At 41.1% G+C, this 27,917-nt stretch overlaps 1 protein-coding gene across 1 annotated transcript; it reads right to left on the bottom strand.

The window, feature by feature from the left end:
• Positions 1–43: 43 nt before the first annotated feature.
• INTS4 (integrator complex subunit 4) lies at positions 44–23,036 on the bottom strand. The gene is made up of 23 exons (XM_072401309.1): positions 22,914–23,036; positions 20,782–20,976; positions 20,582–20,699; positions 19,784–19,890; positions 19,126–19,311; positions 18,129–18,179; positions 17,411–17,499; positions 16,596–16,716; positions 15,864–15,935; positions 15,169–15,343; positions 13,538–13,743; positions 13,056–13,198; positions 12,555–12,670; positions 11,888–12,021; positions 10,955–11,112; positions 10,273–10,366; positions 9,302–9,382; positions 8,395–8,525; positions 7,465–7,524; positions 6,745–6,904; positions 5,536–5,679; positions 4,163–4,283; positions 44–2,910 (listed from the first exon to the last, which is right to left on the bottom strand). Exons 1-23 carry the CDS (start codon positions 22,965–22,967, stop codon positions 2,717–2,719), a joined length of 2,910 nt encoding a protein of 969 aa, XP_072257410.1. The 5' UTR covers positions 22,968–23,036; the 3' UTR covers positions 44–2,716.
• Between the last annotated feature and the right edge of the window lie 4,881 nt (positions 23,037–27,917).

The following is a 27,917-nucleotide window of genomic DNA, read 5'->3' as shown; positions in this document are numbered from 1 at the left end:
TCCACTTTTTAAGTGAGGGGAAGGCGAACACGTGTGTAAAAAATCTGTACAAGATTGCTTTTTATTGAATTATATTTATACACTGAAAACAATATTTTACAAAAACATCACCCAAAGAGGAAGTAGTCTGTATTGATGTACAACAAATCATTCATACTACAGATTGATAAAATCACTTAGCAATGACAAGTAGGCTTGTCTGAATGTGTGCTGGATGGATACCATATATACTCGAATTTGAACCCATCGGAATATCAACAACTTAACCTAAACAGGAAAAATACATTGACTCAAGTATAAACCTAGGAAACAAAATGCGTCCGTTCCTGTTAACATTCGGAACAGAAATCAATAGAAATGTCAAAACATTTCATGTCAATAAATACATCCATGGTGTGTTATTTTAAAAATATTTCTCCAAAAGGAGGTAAAAAATAAATAAAATCACATGGGCTCAGGCTGTATATCTATTTTTACAAGTTTTTGTACATTTGCATCAATTATGATGGGTCACTTGCTTTTAAATGATCTTATGTGCATGGATGTTGGCCACTAGGTGTCACCCGAGTATAAACATTTTTTCCTAATAAAAAAATCTTGGTCTATACTACAGTATATACAATGTGCAAGATAATGCACATTATGTATAAACCTGCAGTTTTTTAAGTGGTAGTAATTTGGCAGTAGGCACTTTACCAAAACATACATAGAAACTTGTTTGATCACAGCACCCCCTCTGGGAACAAGAAACTTTTTTCACTTTTATTTTCTTTGTAACATACGTAATAAAGTTTCTTTGTTCTGGAGGGTGAGACTATAGTGAAAGGAGGAAAAGGATGGAAGCTGCCATTACAGAGCTGGTTCTATATAATACAGCTTGCTTGGTTGGTGTTCTGATCCTTAACCCTTATTACCATCTGAATCCCTGACCCAGAATCAGTGTGCAGCTCAGCCTATGTTCAGCCTATGGTCACCCAGTCATGTGCATATTGGCATACAGGGGGGTTTCTGAATCTACTGAACCCTAAAGATTGGCTTTACATCCAGGCCGTTAGCACTCTTTACAATGAGTTTAGCAATGGCAGCTCATGATCTCGCAGTACAAAGTCCATCTTAACCTGAGGAATCAGCTTACTTCTATGGGACATCTGACCCCTAAACTAAGGTGTTCTGGTTATGAACCTAAACCCAATAGAAAGTCACTACCCCACTAAAGGGTCACGGTACCCCAAGTGGTGACCTGTAAAAGAAAATATACTAACCTTTCTGGTAGCCATTGTGTGTTGAACAATAACTGCATCTGCGATCCCCAACCACTGCAAATATTATATACTTTTAAGGTGAATACATTTGTCTCTTCAGCCACTATGGTTCCTACCACTCACTTGACTACAAGATCCATGCAAAACAGGAAAGACAGTACTATATGACTTTCCATAAACTACTTATTGCCGAAGCCCCAAGTTCATGCCATATAAAAAGGGAGGAAAGAAGAAGAGGTGTTTCTTTGGCATTTACACAATGACGTTTATTTGTAATATATTTGTGTTTCTGGTTGGACACCAACCAAAAGTGTATGAACACTTGTGTGCAATATCAATGCCTTGTAAAAATGTTACATTTCATTTTTGTTATGTTTTTGATCAATACAGATCTCTACCTTACCCTGATGAAGCCTTTTTTTGGCGAAACGCGCCTGAACAGAAATCTGCGTCAGAACTGTTGTTCTAAATTTGATTTTACTAAGCTTGAAATTATCATTGTTGATTTTTTCCTAAATGGAATTGCTACCCTTCACCTAATAATATAGCTCAGGTGAATTTTGTGGTCACCCTGGATGGTGTCCAACCTGAAACACAAATATATTACAATTAAACCTCATTGTTAAATGCCTTCGTGATTTTTCCCTTTTTTAAATACAATACCTTTGAGACAGAGGGAAAACCACAGGGGCAAGTAGAAGTAGTGGTGTGTGTGTGTGTGGGGGTAAGTATACGTTTTGCAGTGGCTGGCGAGATATGGACCACCAAGGTAAGTACCACCAAACCAACAATTCTGCTGGATGCAGTAAAGATTCCAGGAATGGATGGCCACTTACACCTTTTGCAGGGTGTTGCTGTGTGTGACTACATCCTCAATGCTAGTTACCTGGTTCGTTCCTTGCTAAAGTACGCCTTGTCTTCATACTTGTTATGGGTCAGGGACTTAAAGCAAAAATAAACTCATTGGTGGGTGGTGAGCTTTTGCTATAATCAGCAAGTATGTCTGGCGTACATGCTGATTATGGCATATATTTGCCTCCTGTGCAGTCGCCCTGCAGTGATGACAGGTGCAGGGGTAATTTTTTGACCAAATATTACTTCCTCCTGGTGGTTGTTTGGTGGTATTACAATCACTCAGTCAGCATTCCAGCCACCAAACTAGCATTTTCAGAAGCAATGGCTGCCTATTTATTTCAGTGCAGGCTTCACTTATTGAGCAACAGTCTGTAACTCTCTGAAAAGGTCATAGAGAACGTCTTTAATATCCATCACAAGATGGCCAGCATTGGCCTGCGTGTTCGTTCTTCTTCCAACCTCATTCATGTCACGGTATCAACACTCCATCTTGCAGAATGTCGCCACACATGACAAGAAACTAAAGGGATCGCTGTACAAAATATTCTTCTACCGTCAGGGTTAGGAGTTCAAGTTCTCTGGTTACCCGTTTAGGTATGTCACCGCCTGGCAGGTTTGGGCATCAGGAAGACTTTCACGGGTTTGCTAAAGGGAATGGTGCCTTCTATGGTGCTGTCCCGGGCAGGCAGGGTGTCCATGCTCTCCCCCCATGCTGGCTTACATGAGCGGTTTAGTATTTTGCTGCGGCTGGAGCTGTAGGCAAGGAGGAGACGGACTTCAATCTGACACGGCTCTGTGAATATAAAGGAAATTTGATGTAAAGACAGGAAATGGATTCATGGTTTCAGCTATATATACAGAAAACCATGTTACGAGGCTGATATAGAAAGCCCATCCATCAAAGCCTCCTGAATGTCAGGCAAGGCCACTCCGTTGTTTTTAGGCTATCAATGGACTCCTCAGAGGATTGATGGAAATGCTGGAGTTTGGGTTTCCTAAAAGTCTGCAGTTTGATGTATTTCACCCCAAGCTCTCAATAATGCCATTTAAATATCCTTTTAGGCTCATCAAACTAATCACAACATCTGTGAAATTGGATTCACCCAACGTCTTTAATATCCATCACAAAACTATGTAATACAAAGACTTATTCCTTCAATTTGGATCCAAGCCCTTCATTATATAGTCCAACACCAGGATCCACAAACACATTAATTTTAAAAAGAAGTCGTTTTTTTACGGTTACAGGAAAGTCAAGAAAGGAATATAACTCCTGACTTGTTTGTGGCTTTTAAGGACTGAAGTTGGACAGCTCTGACATAGCTATAGGTAGATCAAAAGGAGACTTTACAATCATATTGTAGTTAGAGTGGTACTATAATAGAGTGCCTAAAGACAAGAGGTTGTAAGACCAAGCAGGGGTGTAATTCCAAATCAAAGGGCCCCCAAGCAAAACTTTGAATGGGAACTGGCCTTAACCCATCTCTTAATGGCCAGTGGTACATGCCGGGAGGGCTGCCAGTTTCACTTACTTGGCAGGAGTTCCCAGGGTATCTCTGCTTTCATGAAATACTGCAGGCTGCACACATATCTTCCTTCTGCTCCTTTTCAATGAAGAGAAGATGCAGGGATAGCAGCCTATAGCCGCTTATGCCAGAAGGAGTGAAGCACAAGATTGCTTGGCTGCCAAGACTAACACTGGAAGTACCCTAGTCTTTCTCTGCTAGGGGGACATCACTATGTCCTTGGGACAAAATTCTGACTTTCAAGATGACATTTCCTAATGGAAGTGCTCACCTTAATCACATGATAAATAAACAGTTAACCCACAGCCCAATGTCAAAACTTATTTAATGACAGTTTAACTGTCTTTATTGTATGCATACTTATAACAAAAAAGGATTTTTTTCATTGTTTCTATCCAGTTACCATCACTGTTATGTAAGTAAGTAGTAGTAAGTGTGTAAGTAAGTGAGGCAAAGTTATAATGAACCCCTAAAACATTTAATAATTAAGGACCACTATGTGATGATCCTGCTAATTACCTGTCCAGGCTGTGTGTGACAGATACACCTGTGTGATCAGCCGATGTCTGCCAGGCCCCGGGTTCCGGAAATCTGCTGGTTTAGGTTGGATAATTTGCACCTGCCCATCTGGATACACAACCTGGAAAAGAAAAGATGGGGGCACATTACAATGATGGATGTATATGCAAAAACCCATGCCAGATCCCCGTAAAGAAACATATATGTATTAATGGGACCAGCCGTATGGTCTATGCGGAGCAGAGCTGAACACCAGACTCATTTCTTAGCACCCTCTCTACAGGAGTACACGTCTTTCAGTACAGCTAGTCCCTGGGTTACATACAAGACAAGGACTGTAGGTTTGTTCTTAAGTTGAATTTATATGTAAGTCGGAACAGGTAGATTATTTTAATAAATGCATTTATGACAGATGTTTGTCTCAACATATTGTTAGGCAGCGCGGTGTCAGGTATTGTATAAAATCCTCACTGTGAGGTAATCACAAATAAAGCATAAAAAAAAAATCTTCATGGAGTCTAGACATTCATTACCTTTTCAAGCAAGCTGTGCTATGTGATATGCAAAAAGAAAAAAACTGCAGAGTTTGTCTTGGTCATTAAAGAGTTACAAGAGGTTGCACAAAGCTCGCCCCCTAAGATCACCCACAACCCTCAGCTGTGTTTAGCAAAAGATTTCTTCTGCAAGTCATGCAAACCACCCCTTCAAGCCTCCGTCCTGCACAGGAGCAGCAGGTAAGCCCTGTTGGTATCTAGGAGGCACACACAAACTTGTGATGCAGATGAAGAAAAGGTGTTTGCCAGAACAGATCTGTGCAAATTACAAAGTGAACTGGGTCTTTTTGATAGCTTAGTAGACTGCATAGTCTTATACAGACACTCTGCACAACAAGAAAAGTGAAACGATAGTACTTAGTTAGTTAGTACTTTGGTTGACTGTATCTATTTCTTTGAGGAAGAGTTACCGTATTTTTCGGACCATAAGACGCACCCTGATTTTCCCCCCACTTTAGGAGGAAAAAAAGTGCGTCTTATGGTCCGAAAAATACGGTACTTTTGAAGCTATACCTAGATATCATTCCTTATATTTATTTCTCTTTGTCCTAGGAACCATGCATCCCACAGAATAGCACAACTGATACCTAATCCCAAGAAATAAGCAACGCACAGTCCAGCCAATAGCATACAAGAGGCAGGACAGTGAATTTTTGTCATTCTTTAGGGCAGATCAGACCCTATGGTAGATAAAAAAAGGATCATGCTCTTGTTTTTATTATTTCTCTTCACTAGTTTCATTCTCACTTCCAGGTAAATTCACAAACATTTTTGCTGTTGCAGTACAACAACACGACCAATCACTACATCTGATCATACCTGGACTTTCACAGAACTCTGTGGCTCCTGAACATGTTCCAAGGTGGCGTCAACATCTAGAGCTACAACCAAGCCGGAGGTGAATCGGATCGGGTTATCAGACTCTGCAGCTGGCTCAATAATGTGTGCTGAGGCTCTGTGGATCTGGAGAGTAAATGATGAAATGACATCACACAGTGCTAAGTACAAAAATTACAGAAGGCTCACAGAACATGTTTGGAGGTCTGGACCCCGTTTAGGATGGAGACTTGGCACCTGTATGCAGCACAAATTAGCCTTAAGCAGACCTTCTCTGATACAGAACACCAAATTTTGGCTTCACCAGCATCCATTCATATATTCTAAGCTCTTCGGGGCAGGGTCCTCTCCTCCTATATCACTGTCTGTATTAGTCTGTCATTTGCAATCCCTATTTAATGTACAGCGCTGCGTAATATGTTGGCGCTATATAAATCCTGTTTAGTAATAATAATAATATTAATAATATTCTGCATAGTTATGAGGTTATACTCACAGATCTCTACTAACAATGGCAGGGTTGTAACTTAAAGCAGATATATAACAGAGGACAACTTTTGCTCCGCCTCCAAATCATGGACCTCTATCCCATTATAATTTTAGTTTTTGAAGAAACAAACTGTAGACTTGCAGTGAAGAAATTGAGGATCTAATTACCACTAAGACACTATCTGCATGGCGTATGCCTGCATTTGTAATGAGCTTGGGAATCCAAAAGTGCGCATGCAGTCTGGTGGCTGACTAAAGTGGCCCTAACCCTTAACTTCTTTCATATAGAAATAAAAACTCAGATATCTACTACAGTATCCCTATCTGCCAAAAAAAGCATCACCATAAGTCTGTTTTAACTTGACCTCATTGGGGCCGATAAGTGTTTGCCAGCAGATATAAAAGGGTCTAATGTTTATTTTGTTTATTTTGAAAGTAAATACTGTGAACATCTGAAAGAGAACCAGATCGCTTTGCACGCACTAAAAAGAACCAAATCACATTCAAGAATGTGAACATTTAGCCTTCAATTACTGTAATAGGAATGACAAATATTTCTCTATTCTTTAGATTTGGTTCAGGAAAGTGCAGTAAGAGGTTCTCTTCATGTCCACAGCAGAGGTGTGAAGTGTAGCAGTGGGGTCAGGCACTTTTTGTTATGATGCCGTTCTGTATTACAACCGTCAGGTGTGCGATGGTTACCTGTTCTGGAAGTGTTAGGCGCAGAAAGCTGCTTTGCCGTAAGGTGGTCTGTAATATTTTCACCATCTCTAGCGGCTTGGAATTTACCAGGCGTGGCATCAGATCAAGCAGCTTGTCCACAAAACTGTCCTGCATGTGTGGGAGCTCAGAGATGAAACACCTGGATGAGAGACAACAAGACAGAAAGTGGTGAACAACTGGATGAACCATGGTGAAAACGTACAGTCTCTAGAGAGGAGCAATTAATTCTCTGAAGGCATGTAATATGGGGGTCTAAGGTCTAACCCAATTAGATGCACTGCACATATTATTTTATCATTTTTCCCCGGACACCCCTAGGCTGCCCCGTGCACTGAGCCGGCCCATATACATATCAGGAACTTGCTGTCCTAGACACACCATAGTAGAGTTCTCCCGGGCCTCTTTAAGCTGGGCCCACCACCTGGAACTTTTCAGCGACCACCCGACTGTTTTTGGGTGGTTACTGCTAAGTTTGGTCATAATTCAGAGGCTCTTGATACCATGGTGTGTGTTGTACACATGGCAGTGAAAGGCTTAAACTGACAGCTAGATCTCCCTTTATGATCTGTACTTAGGTTTCCTAAACTGGAGCTGATTAAGTGGCTCTAAAGGTTTGAAGAAAGCTTTGAAAATGCTTTGTAATATTTTGGCAGCACACAAATATTTATTGCCATTACAGAACCTTGAAAACATTCTCACCTCTGGAAGACATCTATCTCCTGCAGGAACTGCTCACACAGGCCAAATAGAGGCTCCTCCCTGCAGAAAGAACAATATATTTTTTATATTCCATTGAATCTATGCACAAAATTTGAACTATAAAGAAACACCATGTTCTCCAGCACTTTATTGTAATGTAATGTTTTCCCCAAAGACAAACAAAAAAAAAATTGAAGTGGCCTGTCAATCAGCACCCGGCTATACCTACTCCCCTAATTGCTTTCTGAATTACCAGCACTGGCTTGGCAGCTGACCCCGCACACTGTGATCTGCAGTGTCTAGGAGGGTCAGTGTGTGAGACACAAATGAAGGAGAATTTGCCTAGTCAGGATAAGTTAGGGAAAGGATAACTGTACCCTTTGTAGGGACTTATAATTCCCCGTACCACAGCCCATTAACTTACCTCTCAATTCAGCATCCTTCACTGTCCAGGTTTCCCAGTGAAACCTATTGCAAAACATGTACTCCACAATCTATTTAATTTCCATAGCTAAGCCATCTCTGCTGGACCGCTGAAGGGTGTTTCAGAGTACAGGTTACTCATAAGAATGAATAGGAAGTCAGTAAGCATAAAGACATAGACAAAGCTGTGCAGTGTTAGGCATGGTTGCACAGCAAAGATTACTGGGAGGAGGAAGAAGGTTAGCTTTGAGAAGGTGGGCTGAAGTGCGTACAGGGGAAATAAGGCATGATGAGGGCCCTTAGCATTATTGTGACACTCTGAGCAGGCAATGGAAGCCGAAAAGCTGTAGTAATGAAAAGTGAGGACCCTCAGCTGGCGGAATTACAAATCCTTTAAAAGAAGGAAAAGCTTGTGTGTATGCATTTTAGTTTTTTGTACTTAGCTATGTGACTGCCTTCCCTTTCCAACCTCACACTCCTGTGTGTGCTGTTCCTGTTGACACTTACCCTTTAGTAGTTCGAGCGGTCACAAGGAGCTGGAGGGCATTTGCCTGCAACCTCATGTGATGTATAATGGCCACCTGGCGGTTCTCCAGGCCACTGTACATAAACTCCATCTTGTATGTTTCTTCCAAGATCTGGAGGGAAAACAATCATTATCAATTCCAGATAAAAGGAAGACTATATGGCTCATGCTACAGGGTGTAAAAATTGTCAAACAGGCAAAAGATAGGCCAGCTTCCTTCCTGCACCCCCCCCTTTCACGCACACACATCAAATGTACTACAGCACAAGATTCTTTGCCTTAGAACGAACACTGCTTGGTGCTGTGGTTATAAATATTTCCCAGAAGACACTTTTTCTAGCAATAAAAAGTAGTTGCAGGCAGAATGGGGTCCTAGGCAACATAGCAGCTTTGGCCTGGCCCTTCAAACGACACCAATAAAAATGGAAATTGGAATTTTTAATTGTGTTAAATGTTTGTATTGGGATGGCTAATCTCATCAGACAACATCTGTCTTTGTGAAGTTACCGACTGTGCCCTGCCCCTTCAGGAGAATGAAGGTTGTAGATGTGCCCCTGAATTATTGATGATCATTTTCTGGTACCTGGGACCATGAGGTATACACGGTGTGGTTATCTTAGATTTTATCTATTATATACAGTATTATCCAAGGTTTGAGAGCAAGGTGACCGTGCCGATTGGCCTAGTTGGAGACATATATCATGCTGGGTATTTCCAGGAAAGGAAAGTACAATCTACCAAGAAAGGTTATTAAAGCAAAATGGTTGCTTTGCTCCAATCAGTCAAAGCCCGGGTTTGCTTTAAAAACATACCAAAGTTTCCCTTTCCACTAATATTTCTTCTAAGAAAAGAGACTTCTAATAGAATAAATAGATTTATAAATTTTACCTGTTTTACAGCAGCTGCAGTCAGGGAATTCTGCTTTACATAAAGCGGGGCCGCCAGACTCCACAGCTTCTCATTCAGTGCCTGAAAAACAGAAGACAAACACACTTACTCCAGTGGCTAGAACAAAAAAGAGTATTTAAAGAAAAACTAAACTTAAAGAACAAAAAAATGTGAGCAGGCGATGTCTCTTCTGCAATGGTGTACAGCACTGGGCATCCTGGCATACCCCTGGCTCTTGGGAGTAAATAAACGTCTGGGTGCATGTGCAGCAGTTACATCATTCCAGTCTGGCCAATCAGGGTGACCAAAGCCAGAAACTGAAAAAAAACAAAAGACTGGGTAAAGATGGCTTTTAAGCAGTGGTAGAGCCACTAGAGGGAGCTGGCTTCTTTTTATATCTGTGTAATGCAGGGGTGGACAAACTATTTGGACTACTAGGCCATTTTAGGAGGTCAAGAAGACACACTAGGCCAGCAGAAACAAGGTGTCCAAAAAATGTTTTTTTCCAACTGTGACTGCAAGCGAGCAGCCTGAGATTTGATCGCTTGAAAGTGCTGTTGGTGTTGTTGCACACTAAACACAGAGCTTTGTTGCCGTGTTGGACGAAGAATAATTCGTCAGTCCATTCGGGATTGAAGACACGACGTTCGAGGCCAACCTTTTCGAAGACTGGTAGCTGCGCGTTGCTTCTGCTATTTAGGCATAGTAATTGGGGTTACTGTGCAGGAACTCGATGATATTGCAGGAACTCATGATAGCACGACAATTCAACTAGGCCAGATCCAACAATAAATAACTAGGGGAGCGTTAGGCCGGACTGGAATACTGGCTAGGCCTCTGGTGTAATGTTTAAACTTCCTACAGGCGGAAACTATAAAAACGAGTTGAATATTAGTCTTACATCCTCCATTGAACATTGGGGGAAATATCAATTCCTGCACATAAACCCTTAGCAATGTACAAACACAAACCTTTATAAGAAGCAAGTGGCAGCGAAGGTAGGTGGCTGAGAAATCCGCCTTGCCAGCCAAATCAGACTGCAGCTCGCCGATTCGCTGGAAATCCCTTTAAGAGAAAAAAAAAGTGATTTAATTTGAAGTCTATAATACTACAAGTAGCTAGATGGAAGAATGAGCAGGACGCATTCTACTGAATCTTAATATAGTAAACAATAGCGGTATTTAGCATCTGTTGTATAGTGATCTGTCAAGACGTATCACTAAATTGCATCCTGGGACTTCTATACCAACACCAGGTTTTTACCCAAGACAATCACAATGTCAGTTGATGAAAATGTAGCTTTTGTATCAAAGCTTTCTTTTTAAAGTAGCCACAGCCTAAGCAGAAAACCCTGTCCTCTGCCAGAATGCTGCAGAAAAGGATCCTTGCTCCCTGGGGAAGCAGTGATTTCTTTGCAGAGGTCTGACATGATAACTTCAGGGACAGAGTTTTGTTGCTGTGACTCTGCAGGGGGTTTGGTGCTTTTGCACAGAGATGGTCTAAGAATTGTACATGTAGAGATATAAATAGGGAGACTGGATTTTATGAAACTGCATGGGGGTTAACATAAGAGTAAGCATCTGTTCTCTCACAAAATATTTCCAGCAGAAAAAAGAAGATAGTAAAATGGGGTAAAAGTGCAGCACCACATACCGGATGGTATATTCCAAGAGTTCCTGTGAGCCCTGGGTCCCCAAATTCTGCAAGTTATGAACACGCTCCAGGCTGTTCTGTAAAAACTGCTGAGACGGATCCTCATGGGTGGAGCCAGGTTCCACATCTGGGATCCAAGACCATTTCACTCCTGGCAGCTAAGGCAAAGAAACCAATGTAAATAAAAAAGGTTGACCATAGAGAATCAAAGCACCTTGTACCTCTTCTCTACAGAAATCAAAATGCAGTTGCACCGCTAGTTTTGCTAGGTTGCTGAATCTCATAGGGGCAGCTATGCTTGTGCTGGACAATTATGATCATGTCAGATGACGACAACCTTGTGTCTGTACAAGACTTACAGGGGCAACAGCAAACAGCACAAGGAACAGGAAATTGCCACACACAAAAAATGTCAGATTGGGAAGTTTCTATCAGTGCCTGTAAACTGGCAACATGGAGATGCTTGGACTCACTGGAGAATAATATTGATGAGCATACGTTAAAAATGGTAATAGGGCCTCTTTAAGTTGTGTGCACTGCATGATAAATGAATGAGAATTTCCTGTGCTATACAGCGATTGTATTCAGAAAATAAACAATAGTTGTAAATGGAAAAAAAAACAGATCCTACAGGCAATATTGGTGAGTGGTCATTTATTATTGAGCAAGCCAATAAAAAGGCTGCAGGGTGGGCACCAACCATAGACCACCCTTATGGTCTATGGCCAGTTTTGGCTGACTCTGAAGACTCCTAGATTGTAAGCTCTTCGGGGCAGGCTCCTCTCCTCCTCCTGTATCTGTCTGTAATTTGCAACCCCTTTTTATTGTACAGTGCTGTGCAATATGTTGGTGCTAAATAAATCCTGTTTATTATAAATATTAATAATAATAATATTAATAACAATAGACTAGGTTTGCAATATCATTACTTACGTTTAGTGGAGGGACCAGGTGTGACAAGCTGTCCCGCAGGTAGGCGTAGTGGCGGAACATGTGGTCTGAGAACAAGGCTGGCATAGTGGGGCAGGTTTTTGCAGCATTAAATATCAAAACCAAAAGTGCTATATCTGGAAAGAAGAGTTAAGGACTTAAAATATAGTCAATCAAAACAATGACAAACTATACTGACTTCAGAGAATCATATATAGTTTTCAAAACCTTTAGAAATATGCATATTACCACAATAAAGAGTAACACCCTTAACATGTGGCTGGGGGGTACAGGCAGCCACTAGGAGTCCCTTGCTAGCTTTAGGTGTTGCAGCCAGCAAACATTCACCTTATTGAGCTCCCAAATCTTCTTGGATGTCATACTACATGCTTTAGAAAACAACAGAGGTAACTGACAGTTGGCTGCACAGAAAAAACAAATCCATAGGTGGCAATACAGTTTTTATTCACCGCTGTGCTACTCTGTTTGGACTGAGAACTAGGGAGCTTCAGCAGCTTTGCAAGGTTCAAAAGGGAAGTTCCCATTGGAAGAAAAGAGGAGGAATTTTACTCCAGGGTCCCCCAAGAGTTCACTGGACCTGCGTTCCCTGGGAGTTGAACAGTGTTTTGTGATCAATGTAGCACAGAAGGAATACACAGAAAATGGATACAGGATGGATTGTCCATATCAGGCTCTGGCACATCAAAGAAAGGGTGTGTGCCCAGGAGATCAGGGACCAGAGACAGGACCAGGGTAGGGTGTCTGCTGCCCAAGAACTTCAAACACCTGCAAAACAGAAAAAAATAACAAATTTGTCTTCAGTCATCTGCTTGGTACACACATGAAACCTACATTGTTTTCCATGTCCCTGCTGAGACAGTTTATACTCATTTCCTCTACCATTACCCAGAAAGTGAGGTGAAATCCCAAAATGTAATGGTAGTAACTATAAAAGAAGGTAAAGGGACAGCTCCTAATATGAACAATAAATTTATGATATCTGTCTGCCGCCTGCACGTTCTGCTTCCATCACAAAGCCAAAAAATAATAACTTTATTGGGTGGGTGAAGCCATGCAAATCTTTCATATACCCCTGTGTACCTAGAACCAACATAAAGTCATTGAACACAGCACACAGATATGTGAATGGAGCCAATAGTGTGATAGTTACTTCCAGATGGAGTCACGGTCGGTGGGGTATTTGGACAGATTCTTGAGAAGCTCCACCAGGGCCATATTTATGCATTCTTTAGTTGATACATTTGTGCAGCACAGCAGTTCATGCAAAGCCTCTCGAATGTCACGGGAAGAGTCCTACAAGAAAAAGAAAGCATTGGAAAAGGAAGGATTGGAACACACATCATATATACACATATGTAAAAACCTCACACAACTTCACAAATATGAAAAAAACATTTATATGCACACATGTAAAAACTTCACATTTTCACACACTGCTAAGGGCACTTTCAATTGCAGTCTTCTGCAGGTGAAATAAAAGTGATATACTGAATGCCTTTATAACTCAACCACAATTACAGGAATACAATAATTTTGATAGAGATTAACAAGTGTATCCTAACTAATGCAATTATAAATGTAATATACTGCAGCTTTCCAGGACTGCTGTCTGCCCATCCTCTAATTTCTCACCTCCAGTACAGTCAGGATTGTGTCTAACTGGTCCTCCCGCAGTGTAATGTTGTTGGAGATCTTCCGCATGGTGTGGATGGATTGCAGTCGTACTTCTTCTATTTCATCATTGAACATGTCCACCAGAAAGTCCAGACATTTTTCTGCAAATGGGGGTGAGGAACGGGCCAACTGACACAAGGCCTCCACCGCAGCAATCCTCACTTCTGCAGAGACAATGCAATATTGAATATGTTGACTGAGCTATCAGATCTGTGTATTGCAATGTGATTATCACACTTTAAAATGAGGATAACAGATATAATTTGGGAAGAAATAATAGCAAAAATAACAATCAATGGAAGTGTAAACTGCCAACTATAAGAAGCTGGCACACCTCTTTCATGTAAAAGAATGCTGGTCCTTACAGCCAGTTCACAAGCTGCTGTCACCCTCGTTGGTGTGGGTATACTCTAGGGGCACACCTGCGCCATCGGCTGGTTGAAAGAAGGAGCTGCAGTGCAAATGTGATCTATCATGCTTGTGAACTCACCAGATGAGAGGTTTTAATCCTGCCATTAGCCCCAGTAACTAAAAGAAACATGTGTGAGCCCTTAATCTTGTCCCTATCCCCACCTGTTTCTTTTTCATTTCAAATCCAACCCTGCCCTAACATTTTTTCCTGTCTGAGACGTATCTTCTGCTCTCAGTCATGCTGCAGCAAGACTAGAATTAGAAAATGCCCCATACATGTTCTGCATGGAGAAGAAGTCTATTGAAATGGCACTAAAAAAGAATGCATACTGCATTTGTAGGTACCCAGCATTAATACCACTACTGTGGTAATACCACATGCTCCTCTGCCATCCCAGCAGTATCAGAGACTCCTACCATCCTTGCACACTGCAGAGATAAAGGTGACTGGATTGTGATCATTACTGCAGGTTACTGGGATTTTTTCCTTATCCCTGGTTTTTCTGTCTACCCTGTAGAGCTATGCTGCCACTAAAGCCCAAAGAACCAAAATAGGCAGGAAGTCCAATTCACAAACTACATTTTGGTGAAGCTAAACCACCAGTCATTAGATGTAGTTTCTGCATTAGTTTTATTTTTCTGATTTTGATCCCAAAAATATTGGGTGATCCTGCTTTATAATAGGCTGACCACGATCACTTGCCATGCTGTATCAAAGGACGAGCCGGGGTTGTCACCCTAGGACAGGTCTACAAGACACCCTCCATCACTTTTCTGAAGATATAGTGGTTACCTTTTATATGCATCTAAACCTGAGAGGATTTTTTTAGATCCTACAGACAACAGTTGCATTACAACATCATGTAGGACTGCTCATCAATGGGCACAGACTGAACTGGATTGCCGGTCTCCACTTCTGGAAAAGATGCTGGCAGGGGAAGGGTAATTGTGGACTTAGGAGAGTAAAAAAAAAAAAAAAAAAAAAAAAAAAAGAAGGATTTTATGTTTTATGAATAGGTGAGAGTAGGGTTTAACTTTGCCCAGAGATAGGCTTTAGTTGAAAGTGAAATCAAAACTAAAAAGTACTTGTTTACAGCAGCCAATGAGCAACCAGGTGGTAACCTGTGCTTTGTTGTTTATAGGACAACTGTATCCCTGCTAAAGCCTTGCTTCCATACCATACATCTCGTCCTCCAGACCATGAACAAAGGCTCCACAAGCCCCAGATTCTATCAGATTCACAGACTCCAAGTCTAGCTCCTCTCTGGGGGCATCGTCTCCCCACTTCCTGCCGCTGGAGAACTCTCCAGAGCTGTACAACTCCTTGGCCCGCTCATGTGCTGTTCTCTTCCTCTGTTAGGAAAGAAATATTCCAGTAAATAAATGGTGAATAATATTTTGCTATACACTGTTCTTTTATTATATCTTGGTTTTGCAGACTACACTAACTACTGGTTAACAAAACCAGATTTTACTGCAATATTCACTTTCAATAGAGATTATCCTCTTAGTATTTTCTTTCTGCCACTCAATATCCTCAGTCTGAGGGCAATCATCATCAACCAACATCCTCAAAGCTCAGGTAAACCTGGACCTGCTCCAGCCTGTTACTGTACAGTGAAAGAGGATTCACCTAATATAATGCTTCCTGTTAACATATGCATTGGCTCTTGTGCTGCCTCCTCCTCTCACATTTCAGCCTTGGTGTACAAGGGCTGCAAGAGGCCGAGACCAGGTAAATCTCATGCACTTACACTGCTTGTATTTAAATAATATATTTATTGATGTATTATTTAATACAACACTGCCCTATAACAGTATCTCTGTCCAACACTGCCTACAGATTCCCAACTCAATATACAAGACACTTTACCCGCAGGTCAGACATAAGCTTCTTGTCCAACGTCTGCTCCAGGAAATGGGGGCTGACTTGTTGCATTGATCCCTGTAGGACAGAAGAAGAGGTAGTACACAAAGTTAATGTGTGTTGTTAAAAGAAAAAAGACCATTCTTAATAATTACTTAAAGACCATTCTTAATGTTACTGCGTAACAGTATCAAGAAAAGCACTATTGTTGTTTCCATTCCACTTTACAAGTCATCTTGCCTACTTGGAGTAAAGCGACAGAGTCCTTGTAAAGATCCTCCCTTGTTGCTGCTGCCTTTATCACAGCCAATGCAAAAACCAGTTCTTTTGGGGGAATATGATATTTCTTTTCCTGTGACAGCGCTCAGGTCTAACAGCTAATTACACACACGACTGAAGGAGTGATTTCGCCAGATTTCCTTAGAGTCTGTTGCAGCTGTCTCTACTTTATACCTACATGCTTAACTGCTACATGTCATTAAAATGTGTTTCTGATGATGACAGCAGTGGGCATTGTCTGTGCAATGTGGAATGGCACAACCAACATTAACAGAACTCCATCCTGTAACAAGAAGTGCATGCATGCCCTAAAAACACTCCATGCACATATACATATCACAGTTGCATCTGTAAAGGTTCCATGTGATATAAAGTGTCCAGTGACAATAAATGTGTGTGTATATGCATAGTCCATTCTGTCATCTATATACAATAGAACGTGGATAGAAAAAAAATTACCAAGAGTTTGCAAGCTTGAACTCTGACTACCCATGATCCATCACTGGCCATGTGACAGACCTTGCCGAAAGCATCATCCACTAGTCGGATTTCCTCATTGGAGGATGGGATGGGAACAATGCTGGAAAAGGGAGAGGAAAAGTTACTCACATCAGTGAAAAAGAATTTCAACACCACCAAAACATTTGCTAGCAATTGACTTTCAAGAAATTAATTCCAGGTTTGCTGATGAAAGTGTATCCTCTCCAGCCTTGGAGAGCTTTAATAAATCAAGGCCTATGAGTCTAATTTATCATTACACTCCAAGACTAAAGATAGACTTCATGAGAGAACCTGGGTGATCCAGCAAATTTGGAATCAATTTCTTAAAGATCCTCTGAAATTTGTTAGCAAATGTTTTTAGTCCTGGACCAGATCAATTTCAGATTTGTTGGATCTTCCAGGACTGACACTTTTTTAGGTACATTTTGCAGCAGAAACAAAATAGAATTAAATGCAGGTAACCTAGATCAGTGTTGTATCACAAATAAAACATGTTTGATGGTACCTATGCATCTTAATAGGAGGCCTAACCATTACCAAAGCTAGGGGTGGGGTGAGAGAAAATAGGGGGGCCTGTTGACAGTTGTAATTGCCCCAACCTTGTTAAACTTGTCACACACAAAGACTCAGCTGGGTTTACTGGAACTCACCTAAAGGCTACTGTAAAGTACTAAAAAGTGACTTCTGGTATGTTAGAGAGCCTGAAATTAGTATTTATGCTCATTTTAGTTCTTCTTCTTGATTTAATAAAAAATAATAATAATAATAATTACCTTTCTGGATAGAGCTGACTTAAAACCCCAATTAGTTCTATGGCAGCGCTGCGCACTTGTTCATAGTCGTCACTAAGCAGCTTACAAGCCTGTAAAGGAGACACAATAATCACAATATAAATAAAACATCTCTATCTAGGTAATAGTCAGGAAAGCATCATCCAAAATCAAGATCAGTCATCATTAATAAAATATCTGCAACAAGAACTGCTTGTAGCCAGTCACAGATATACTTTATTTTACAGTGTAAGAAGAAAACCAAATGGCTACCAGTAGAGGCTGTTTTTATTTCATTATATCGGCAACACAAAGGTAAATATTTGATTATTTCATCAGAATGCTATTTTTGGAACTACAACCTAAAGTAACTCAACCTCCTCCTTCATATACTTGCCTGTTTTCTACTTCTATGAACTCCCACAAAGTTAACATTCTTCTGTAAAATTCAAAGGGGCACTTCCCCAAGAATAGAGGTGATGGGGAAACAGAATGGTCTGTATGGTGAAAATGAACTTATCCCTTAACATGTCAGGTGACCTGTAAATCACCTGTATACAAGGCCTGGATATACCCTGAAGCTATAACTATTCTACAGTCAACGAGGAAGCTTCTGCAGACCACTAAGGCTTCCACATCTGGCTGCTAAATTTTGAACCATGGCTGCAAGACAGTAGGAAGCCCGTTTCTTCTTCTTCATACAGAGTTGTTACTAAGGTACCTGGCTATATGTCCCCTGCTGTAACTTCAGGTCTCTCTCATGAAGCTGCAACTGAAAAAAAAACAATGTGTTAAATATTATATATGATAATATTAGTATAACTGATCACACTTTCTTCCATAAGACACTGTAATAGTGATAAAAGCATATATAAATGCAACCAGATTTCAGCATAAGGTCAGATCAGAATAAATTTTGACAAGTTGATTAATTTGTCTTTCTACCTTAGAAGAAATAAAAGCAACAACACCCTGTAGGAGGAAGGTTATACATACGCTCACCTGTGCAGCAACCTGCATCTCTTACTCCCCTTTCATTGCAGTATGATCAGCACCTTTCTGACAGCAGGGCCCAGTAACATAGAATAAAATGTTACTGCGTCCCGGTATGTGTACAGCTTACACTACTTTGCTAATTGCAGCTCGGCCTCCTGTCAGCACACTAGCTGAGAATAGCAGAGTAGTGTAAGAGAGCTGGTGTGCTGTCAGGTGTCAGAGCTGCTGGGAATGGAAGGGAAGTGTAAGCCTTACTACATTGCTCTGCCATTCTCCTGTGTAAGGAAGTGTAAGGAGAGCTGCCCGTGATCCTGCTGTCACACTGTCGGTATGCTGTAGAGAAGAGTAAGGAGGGCCGCCGGCGGTACTGATGTCGGTGCTTCTGCCTCCTGTCATTTGTGGCCCCCAACTCCGGTACCAGTCCGTGGCCCCGGATTGGAGGCCACTACTTAAATGTAACAACACTGGAGTTTTAGCATGATGGGGTAAAAGCCCTGTGTAAGCTCCAACTAAGAGGTCTTACAATGGTCTATGTGTCCAAACACCCTACTGAAGCCCCCTTACCTCACTTTGTGTGGCTGAACACAGCAATGAAGGAGCCAAAGAGAGGAAAGTATAAGTGGAAAGTGGGTTTTAAAACGAAACCTGCTGGTTTGCCCTGCACAAGCTCCATCTATAGAATACCCAGACATAAAAAAAACACATAAATGAGAAACGCTTACCATGGCTTTTATAGCTGCAGTCCGGACACGAGGGTCCTGATCATTGAAATAATCGCCAATTATCTTCTGCACATCTTTGGTTGGTGCGTTTTCAGTCTCTTTTAGGGGGATTTTATCCACAGATCCCAGACAGCCCAACAGCTGAAGACATTTCATTCTCACTCCATGGGATGTATCTGACAGGTACTATATGGGGGAAATTACCAGGTTACTCAAGATTAAAATGATAACGGTGGGATGTGAAACATAACAGCTTCTTGAGTACACGATATGAATAAATCAGTTATCAAGCATATAATGCTTCATGATTACACCTTGCTGTTACCAATATTTACTTCAGCAAGTGCCAAATTCATAAACTTTACCTAGGGATAGAATGAAAATGTTACATACTACATAAAGGAATAATAATCAATGTACAACCTGGCCATTCCAAAGGATGTTAAATAAAATTTGCATTCACTGCAAAAAAGATAAAAAAGGTCTTTAAAAGTATTAAAACCCAACCAGCCTTCCATAATTCCTTGCACAGCAGCACTCAGGCAAGGATAGGGAGGGGCAATACTTTCTGTGAACATGGCTAGACAAAGCAAGGCTGCAGGGAAATGAAAAGATTAGATATACCCTGAAGCTGAACAGATTTATTTTTTGGTATTACCTTGCAGGCTATATCTACCAATCTCGTCCGGAGGTTGACATTGTCCTGTAGCTTAATTCCAATTTCCAGCAATGTATCCACAAGCTGTGCCAGAACTTGGTGGGACTCTATGGACAAACATAAACATTGTTATCCTGTAATCAGTGCAATATTTGACTAGTGTAAAGAACAATATTGTAGGTTTTCTCTGCATGGTATCCCAGTATTTTCCCCAGAAACTTTTGGTGGTGGCTCTGACATATTACGCAGCGCTGTACAAAGTCCATAGTCATGTCACTAGCTATTCCTCAAAGGAGCTCACAATCTAATGTCCCTACCATAGTCATATGTCTTTTACAGTCTACGGCCAATTTGTGGACCAATTAACCTAACTGCATGTTTTTGGAATGTGGGCGGAAACCAGAGTACCCAGAGGAAACCCACGCAAGCACAGGGAGAATATACAAACTCCATGCAGATAGTGTCCAGGCCGAGATTTAAACCTGGGACCCAGCGCTGCAAAGACCAGACTGATAACCACTGAGCCACCATGCTACCCTATGCTTATGAATTCTCCCACAAGCAATTTGTAACAAATTTGCTTTAAAGCAGAATTCCACCCAAAATGTTTTTTTCAGATCTAGATTTAATAGTTCAGACCTCCCCAATACACCAGGTTGGGGGGATCTTAGCCAATGCCTAGAATCTTATGATATTCCGGAGGGAAAAACTATAGAGAGAAGCAAAAAAATGGAGCAAACAGGTCCATTCTTGCTTTGATTTGTTACAAAGAGTTTGGAAATTTTGTTATTTTCTTACTTTCATTCTGAAGAGAACTGATCACATCATCCACAATGGAGTCCGGACAAAACCCTGCAGTCTTGGTTAACAGGCCGAGCAGCGATGCGATCTTCAGCCGCACGGAAGTCTCGTTCTCCTACAAAGCAAAGTTTAGAGATTTGGATTAATACAACCGCTGTGCCAGAATCAAATGGAAGAGCACGGACAGCTTTCCTCACCTTATAGTAATACTCCAGCAGGATCCGCACCACTCCTTCCACGCTGTCCGCCTCTACGGGTTTGCGTGCAAACTGCAGGAGATACTGCAGGGCGTCAGCCGGCGACGTGGCCTTACACAGGTCAATGTGCAGCGCGGCAGATTTACTGGGTTTGGTCAGACGGAGCTTCTTTGCCGAGAGGTCCTCAAGTGGTTGCTGTTATGAAGAAGGATGAGAGAAGAACACTGTTCAGTCACATCTTTATATAATAGTGTTTTATAATATGGGGGAACCCTTGAAATAACTTTCAGGTCTACAGGGAACCCCTTATATAATTACCATATCCACAGCTCACAGTATATTAGTGTGTGGTCAGTGGGAAGAATTCCTCTTACATTACTGACCACTGAGAAGAATGTCACTCTTACAGATAGCCAAAATGATCATTGGTGTCACATAAACTGACCTGAGAAAAGTCAGGGAACCCCATGTATTCCAGCACAGTGGAATGCCTCTATTCTAAACAGATAGCTGCCTAACGAGTTGGTATATAAGGCATGTACAAAGAATGTCTCCCTCCCGACGTGTTTCACCGTAGGGCTTCCTCAGGGGATGCAAAGAAATAGTTAACATGATAAGTAGTTGGTTGTAGTAGTAGTCTCTCTGAAGCCTGGAAGACCCCTTAAGGACTGCAATCATATCTTAATTGTACCTGTTGTAGATGGTAATACAGAGGTTAAGGAATCCCGTACCAGCTTGCTATCATCTTGTACAGAGCGCTAGGGCCTAGCGGTCTCTACAAAATAGTAGCAAGCTGGTGTGATTGCGGTCCCTAAGGGGTCTTCCAGACTTCAGAGAGACTACTACTACTACAACCAACTACTTATCATATTAACGGTCTCTTCACATCCCCTGAGGAAGCCCTATGGCGAACGCGTTGGGATTGAGACATTATTTGTACATGCCTTATATACCCTGACATTAGACAGCTATCTGTATAGTATAGAGGCATTCCCCTGTGCTGGAATACATGGGGTTGCCTGACTTTATCGTTTGTTATTTTATATTGCACTATGAATTGATTGTCATTTATTGATTCATTTCTTGGCATATGAATTGCTGTGCCCAATACAATTTTATTTTTTAATAATTAATTTTGCCACCTAAAACCCAGCCTTTCCATGTTTTCGATTTTAATTTAGTGTTTATTATTATTAATAATAATAATAATAATAATAATGTCAAATTCAGTATTCCACCCAGAATCTTTTTTTAAGCCAGGTGGGAAGAAATTGTAGGCGGGTTGCAGCCCTTGTATTGTAACCCAACTCATCAGTACAGCCGGGTGGTTACTGAAAAGTGCCGGGTGGTGCGCCCAAAGGGTCTAGGGAGAACACTGCAAATTGAACCCAAAAAAAATTTAAAAAACAGCACTGGATCTGGCTTGTCCCATTCTCTCCTCCAGAGGAATAGTGAAGCTGCCATTCACAGTAATGAATGAATATAGACAGGAGGGACAGAGCCAGCAAATAGAGAAGCAGGGGGGATTTTAGGAAGCACTTTCAGGCAGGATGACAGGTTCTCTTTACACCCCCCTGATCAGTTAATTAGCTACCTGGTACTTCCAGGTATGGGGAGCATGTGACCTCTTCCATCCCAGGATGCAATGTTTTGGTATAAAAGGGCCAATTGCCAAATGTAAGAGCTGTCACATGGGGGCAGACGCTCACCTCTGGCTGGTATGGAGTTCACACAGGGTCTAGGCTAGTGTTTCTCAAACTTTTTTACCATGGGGGACCCCTTCTCTAACACATAGCGATGGTCAGTGGGATAAATTCCTCTTACATTGCTGAACAGTGGGATGAATGTCACCCTTACAGATAGCCAAAAAGATCATTGGGATCACACTGACCCAAGAGGGGCAAATTGGGCTCAAAATACCCCTAGCGCCCTCCAGAGGAAACCAGGTTATAAAATACAGACCCAGCACCTGCCAATGTTTATTCCATTCATTTTAGCCCAGTAGGCCTCAGCCTGAACCCCACTATTATGTAGGGGATTCATCGATATAAACTTCATTCTTTATTAAAAGGAGCCCATAATTCCGTCTCCTCGTTCACCACCTTCCCCCCTTGCCCACACGTTTCACTCACTTGCACCACTTTAGTGAACTCTTCGTAAACGCGTTTCTTCAAGTGCGCCGCCATAGCTACAGCTGTTTGGCTCCCTGCGGCCACCGTACGTCAAACGGGAGGCTGTCAAAATTACAAATAAAGTTACGAGAAACAAAAAAGAAATACAATAGAGTAGATGGGCTGGCAAGATAGTAGCACCCACTCTAGGCCGTTACTGTCACGTTACTATAGTGATGGAGGAACGATTCTTTTTTTTTTTTTTTTTTACATTACCTTTGTTTTTGGTCATCAAAAGTCAAGTTTTGTTTTTATCCCTGCTGACCATTTATAAGAATGATGTGAAAAAAGTAAACAAAAAACACGAAGCTTGTACTGAAATAGTTATAATATACACATTGCAAAATTAAAAATGGCTCCTGTTGTGTTACAATGCACCATGCTTTATTATTATTATTATTATTATTATTATTATTAATATTATTATTATTGTTAATAATAATAATAATAATAATAACACCAACATATTATGCAGCGCTGTACATTAAATAGGGGCTTAAATGTATTTAGTTTTGGAAGGTGTATGAAGAGATTGGAGCCTGTGTCAATGCCTTTTAGAGAGACAGGTCATGTCCCCTTGACCACATAGGAAGTATTAAGGTTTCCCCCATATTGGGGACACGCTGGACAAAGCATTAGGGGCCTCTTTGCATGGCGTGTTGCCATGCAATGGGGCTGTGCAGTATAATGTACTGCGATAAAGCAGCCCATGACTCTAGAAAATGTTCATGCACCAACGTCAGCGCATGGGGTGCTGTAAAGAATAAATGGCACTGCAGTGCATGTAGCGCAGTATACACGTTACAGTACAAATGGGCCCTAATAGGGCATGAAACAAATCCTCAGAAAATGTTTATATATTTTTTATGACTCCCACAGGGACAGCAATACAAATCTGGGAATGGTTACACACCTCAGCTATTTCATATGTGATGTCCACTCTGTGTTTAAATGCCTAATAATTGTTGCTGGAAATATAATATTAATGAAAGTTTACAGCAACAGCAGAAAGAACAAATGTTGCACAGTGCGCCCTCCCCATTACAAAACAACTGCCATCAGCCATTTGTCATCTGATTTATTTAGTCAAAAAAACTTTACTGGACTTTTCAGGTGCCATTTAATAAAACAATTTCATTAAACCTTATATCACTGTCCAAACCTTCATTTATTTGGGATTAAAATACATGAAATGTACAACTCATTTGGTGTAACAATTGGATGAGTATATGAAACGGTATCAATTTAGTCCCACATGCATTTTGATGCATTTAGCAGATTTTGCTTCTTCAGGAAAATTGTAGGACATCAATAAATGGGGGTATATCATCCAATTAAAACCAATTAGGAATACCCATTCCTTTACCTTAGCAGGGGTAGGACTTGGGATAAAAATCATGGAGTAATGCTAAGCTCCACAGAAGCAACATGTATCTCTTGTGGTTGGAGCATGGCAGTGGGGGAAAAGAGACTTAGAATATACTCTTTCCAAGTTTTTATTATTCTGCCATATATATATATATATTTTGTATATAATAGTCTTAATGTCATTTTTTCTTTCCATTCCTTCCTCTTCTATGTATGTCTGCTCCCTAATACTCACTGTCTGCAGAGATGGCTGTATTTTATAATCTAAGATGACCTATGGCTTGTAAAATGACCCCACATATGTTATATAAAAGCTCATCTGCTTTGAGCCTACTTACCTCCCCAAACCAACCTACCAACCCTTTGGGTGGTATTTATTTACCTTTTCCCTCTCATTTTCACCTGGTGATGCTATGACTAGCACAATTCTTGTCCTTTTCTTGTCTACACTCATTTCTTTATTATATCTATGGAGGGAGCCATGGTTGTTACCCAGATTGGACTTTAAGCGCGTCTGCCATTGTTCATTTCTATTACATGGAGGACTAATATGACAAGATAATTTTGTTTCTACTGTTTTTTTTCTTAGATCACAGGAAGTGTAAAGAGCACAGCATTTCTGTCAGGGTCATTGGGTATTTTCTGTTTTTGCTGAAAATTGGCTTAGAGTGAAAAAGGAAAACTGGTAAGCTACAAAATATTATTTTTGTGTGTTCAGATACACAAGCAGAACAATATCTGCAAAGAAAGAAAATTGTGGTTAGGCAGGTTTGTTAATTGCAATGTTTCTCTATAATAATATAATAAAATATAATTACCTGCCTGATCACTGTCTCCTGCATGTGCAGCTCAGTATCTGATGCTGGGATATGCCGAGTATCACGGCATCCCCGGAATTAACGCCCATGGATATATGCCCAGGAGTTAAGTCATTCCAGCCAGGCCAATGAAGGTGGAAGATTGGGACCCAGAAGAGGAGAAAAAGATGGAGGTGCACAAGATAGAACAGATGGTGGGTTGTGGGGTGCAGAGTTATTTAATATTATAATTTGGCCAAGAGAACTTGGCGTAGCATACCCCCTCCTTCCAGGAACGGCTGCATTTTTGCAGAATGTCTCTTCATGCTGGGCAAATAACATGCACTGATCTAATCCAGTGGTTTTATTGAAATAACTCAAATAGAAACTGGGAGGTACAAGAAGTGATGGAGCAGGAGTAACATGACACAGTCTAAAGGGGTAAGAGCATCAGGTCCCAAGCATGGTGTAGGGTTTACTTACCTCTACAAAGCCTATCCTTACCCCAACAGTCTCAATCTTAAAGCATCTTGGTGGGATCCTGTCCTGTAGCACTTTTGGCTTGGCTCCTTCCTATCTAGTGGGTGGTCCATACTGGCACTGACCCCAACCAAATTCCATATTTCAGGCAAGCAAGGCAAAATAATCTAAACTCACCCCAAAGCCTGACAGGCCTTCTTATCTCATAGCTGGTTCCCCACAGTGAAAAGTTCAAGATATTTATCCTGGAAATGACAACCCACCTCCTCCAGTGTTAATTGCCTCTATAGACTAAGGATCAATATCCACCACTGGTGATCAATCTGTCCTTGAATACAGAGAAATCTTTCTGGCAACAGGAGGAAACAGTGAATCAACCAAATAGGAACATCTCCAATACAAAAAAATGTCTATTATCTGTCTGACAAATTTCTACAGGTAACCTGGGGGCCCTTCCCTCACCAAAGGGATGGAGTCAACCACATCTGGCGACTTGAAATATTTGTTTTCCCCATGAGGTCTATATTATTATTATTTTATTATTATACAGTATTTATATAGTGCCATCATATTACGTAGCGCTGTACAAAGTTCATAGTCGTGTCACTAACTGTCCTTCAAAGGAGCTCACAATCTAATTCCCCTACTATAGTCATATGTGGTTAATGTAGTCTAAGGTCAATTTTTAGGGGGAAGCCAATTAACTTAATTGCATGTTTTTTTTTTGGGATGTGGGAGGAAACCGGAGTACCCGGAGGAAACCCACGCAGACACGGGGAGAACCTGCAAACTCCATGCAGATAGTGTCCTGGGTGGGATTCTATAGAGCGAAGGTAGTATTTTTTAGACAAGGAATGAGGTTGTAGAGTGGTTACAGCTTCCTCATGTCACTGACTTGCTGCCTTGGGGAAGACACAAGTAGCTTCTACCCATGGTATCCTCTTGAGAATAAATATGGCCAGTAGTGAGCGGTTCAGTACTGCTTATTGTCAAATCTGCAGCCATTGGTTCTTTGGAACTGTCAAGGTGCCAGCTGCTAGCAGTCATGCAGAATTTATTGATCCTTAGGTGTGAAACCTTAAGGGGCAGCGATAAACCCATGGCCTTGCATGTTCTTGTAGATTTGGATACACTGTCATTTAAGAGGACCTGAAGCTTGAAAACCCATCCAAGAAGATCCTGCACGAGATGCCAAACATGGTCATTTTGCAAACTGTGAAGAATCCTATCATACAATACTATTATCACTGTATAGAAGGCAGCTATTTCTTCTGTATAGACCAATGTCCCTTTACAGTAAAAGTGATCCCATTACAATTTTATGTATTTCAATGGTCTGGTGTTCTTTAACTGAACAGCTTGGCATCACATTACATAACACTTATATTTACCTCTTTTACTACTGATGATGATCATTGGGGAGGAGATGCTGCTGGACAAATACTGCATCAGACAATATAATGCTTTGACAAAGGTGCCCTTTTTGTGCTTATGCTTCAGCAGTAAAATGGACCAGTATCTATATATCGGGGTGTCACCCAAGGCTGAATTTCTGCATAGTAAACATTTCACACAGCAGTGCATTTAGTGATACATTCCTGTGCAGGGTTGCAGACTATGGCTGCCTGCCAGTGTAATCTAGTCAGGTTCTCTTTGCTGCGGTCTCTGTACAGTTTTCTCACTTTTGTGGATAGAATAATGTGCTGTTTAGATTTGGGGAAACGTGTGAGTTTAAAAAGTGTCAACTGTAGCTGTTCTTTGGAATAAATTATTTGAATATTCAACAGCAAGTTTATGCCTTGTATGTAATGTATGTATCTACTAATAATATATGCAGAGGCAGACATAGGGAGATGCAAGCACAAGGGCCCAAGACCATCTTTAGCTACTGGGGCCCCTACAGCAGCCCTGTCACTCCCTCCTCTTTTCCTGTGTTGTATCTCAGCCCAGTTTACTGAGTTCATTGAGATAGTGGAGGGGATTGGAAGCTCTGTGTGCTGTCTGGGAGTTTGACAGCTGATTTTTAAAATACAACCCTGCACAACCCGAACTGAAATGATTTTAAAGCAGGGTAATAGGTTGCTTTCTTTCCTGTATGTGTTATGTTGATCTAAATATTCTAACACAGAGTGGGAAAATAAATTCTCAAAAAATGTTTCCGAGGCTGCCTACTACAGAAAAAGTCCCTGCTGTCATTTTGACAGCCTGGACTTGACGGTGACATAAAACATGGAAGAACACTTTAACTAGCACTGTTTATCTGGGCAGAAGTACTCTCTGTGTGGCCAATATTGTGGACAGCATTTCTGCTGCTACAATG

The sequence above is a fragment of the Pyxicephalus adspersus genome, chromosome 1, assembly GCF_032062135.1.
Source record: "Pyxicephalus adspersus chromosome 1, UCB_Pads_2.0, whole genome shotgun sequence".
In the NCBI taxonomy this organism is placed as follows: Eukaryota; Metazoa; Chordata; class Amphibia; order Anura; family Pyxicephalidae; genus Pyxicephalus; species Pyxicephalus adspersus.
This window is presented reverse-complemented; position numbering and strand designations above follow the sequence as displayed.

What these genes read in the sequence shown, in the direction of transcription:
- INTS4 (XM_072401309.1), bottom strand. Translation starts at nt 22,967, where the DNA reads ATGGCGGCGCACTTGAAGAAACGCGTTTACGAAGAGTTCACTAAAGTG. An exon ending in AGTCAGCTCTATCCAGAAAG is followed by an intron (nt 16,717 to 17,410) that starts GTAATTATTATT and finishes TCCCTTTTCCAG; the next exon opens with CATTGTTCCCATCCCATCCT. An exon ending in AGCTTATGTCTGACCTGCGG is followed by an intron (nt 15,344 to 15,863) that starts GTAAAGTGTCTT and finishes CTTTCCTAACAG; the next exon opens with AGGAAGAGAACAGCACATGA.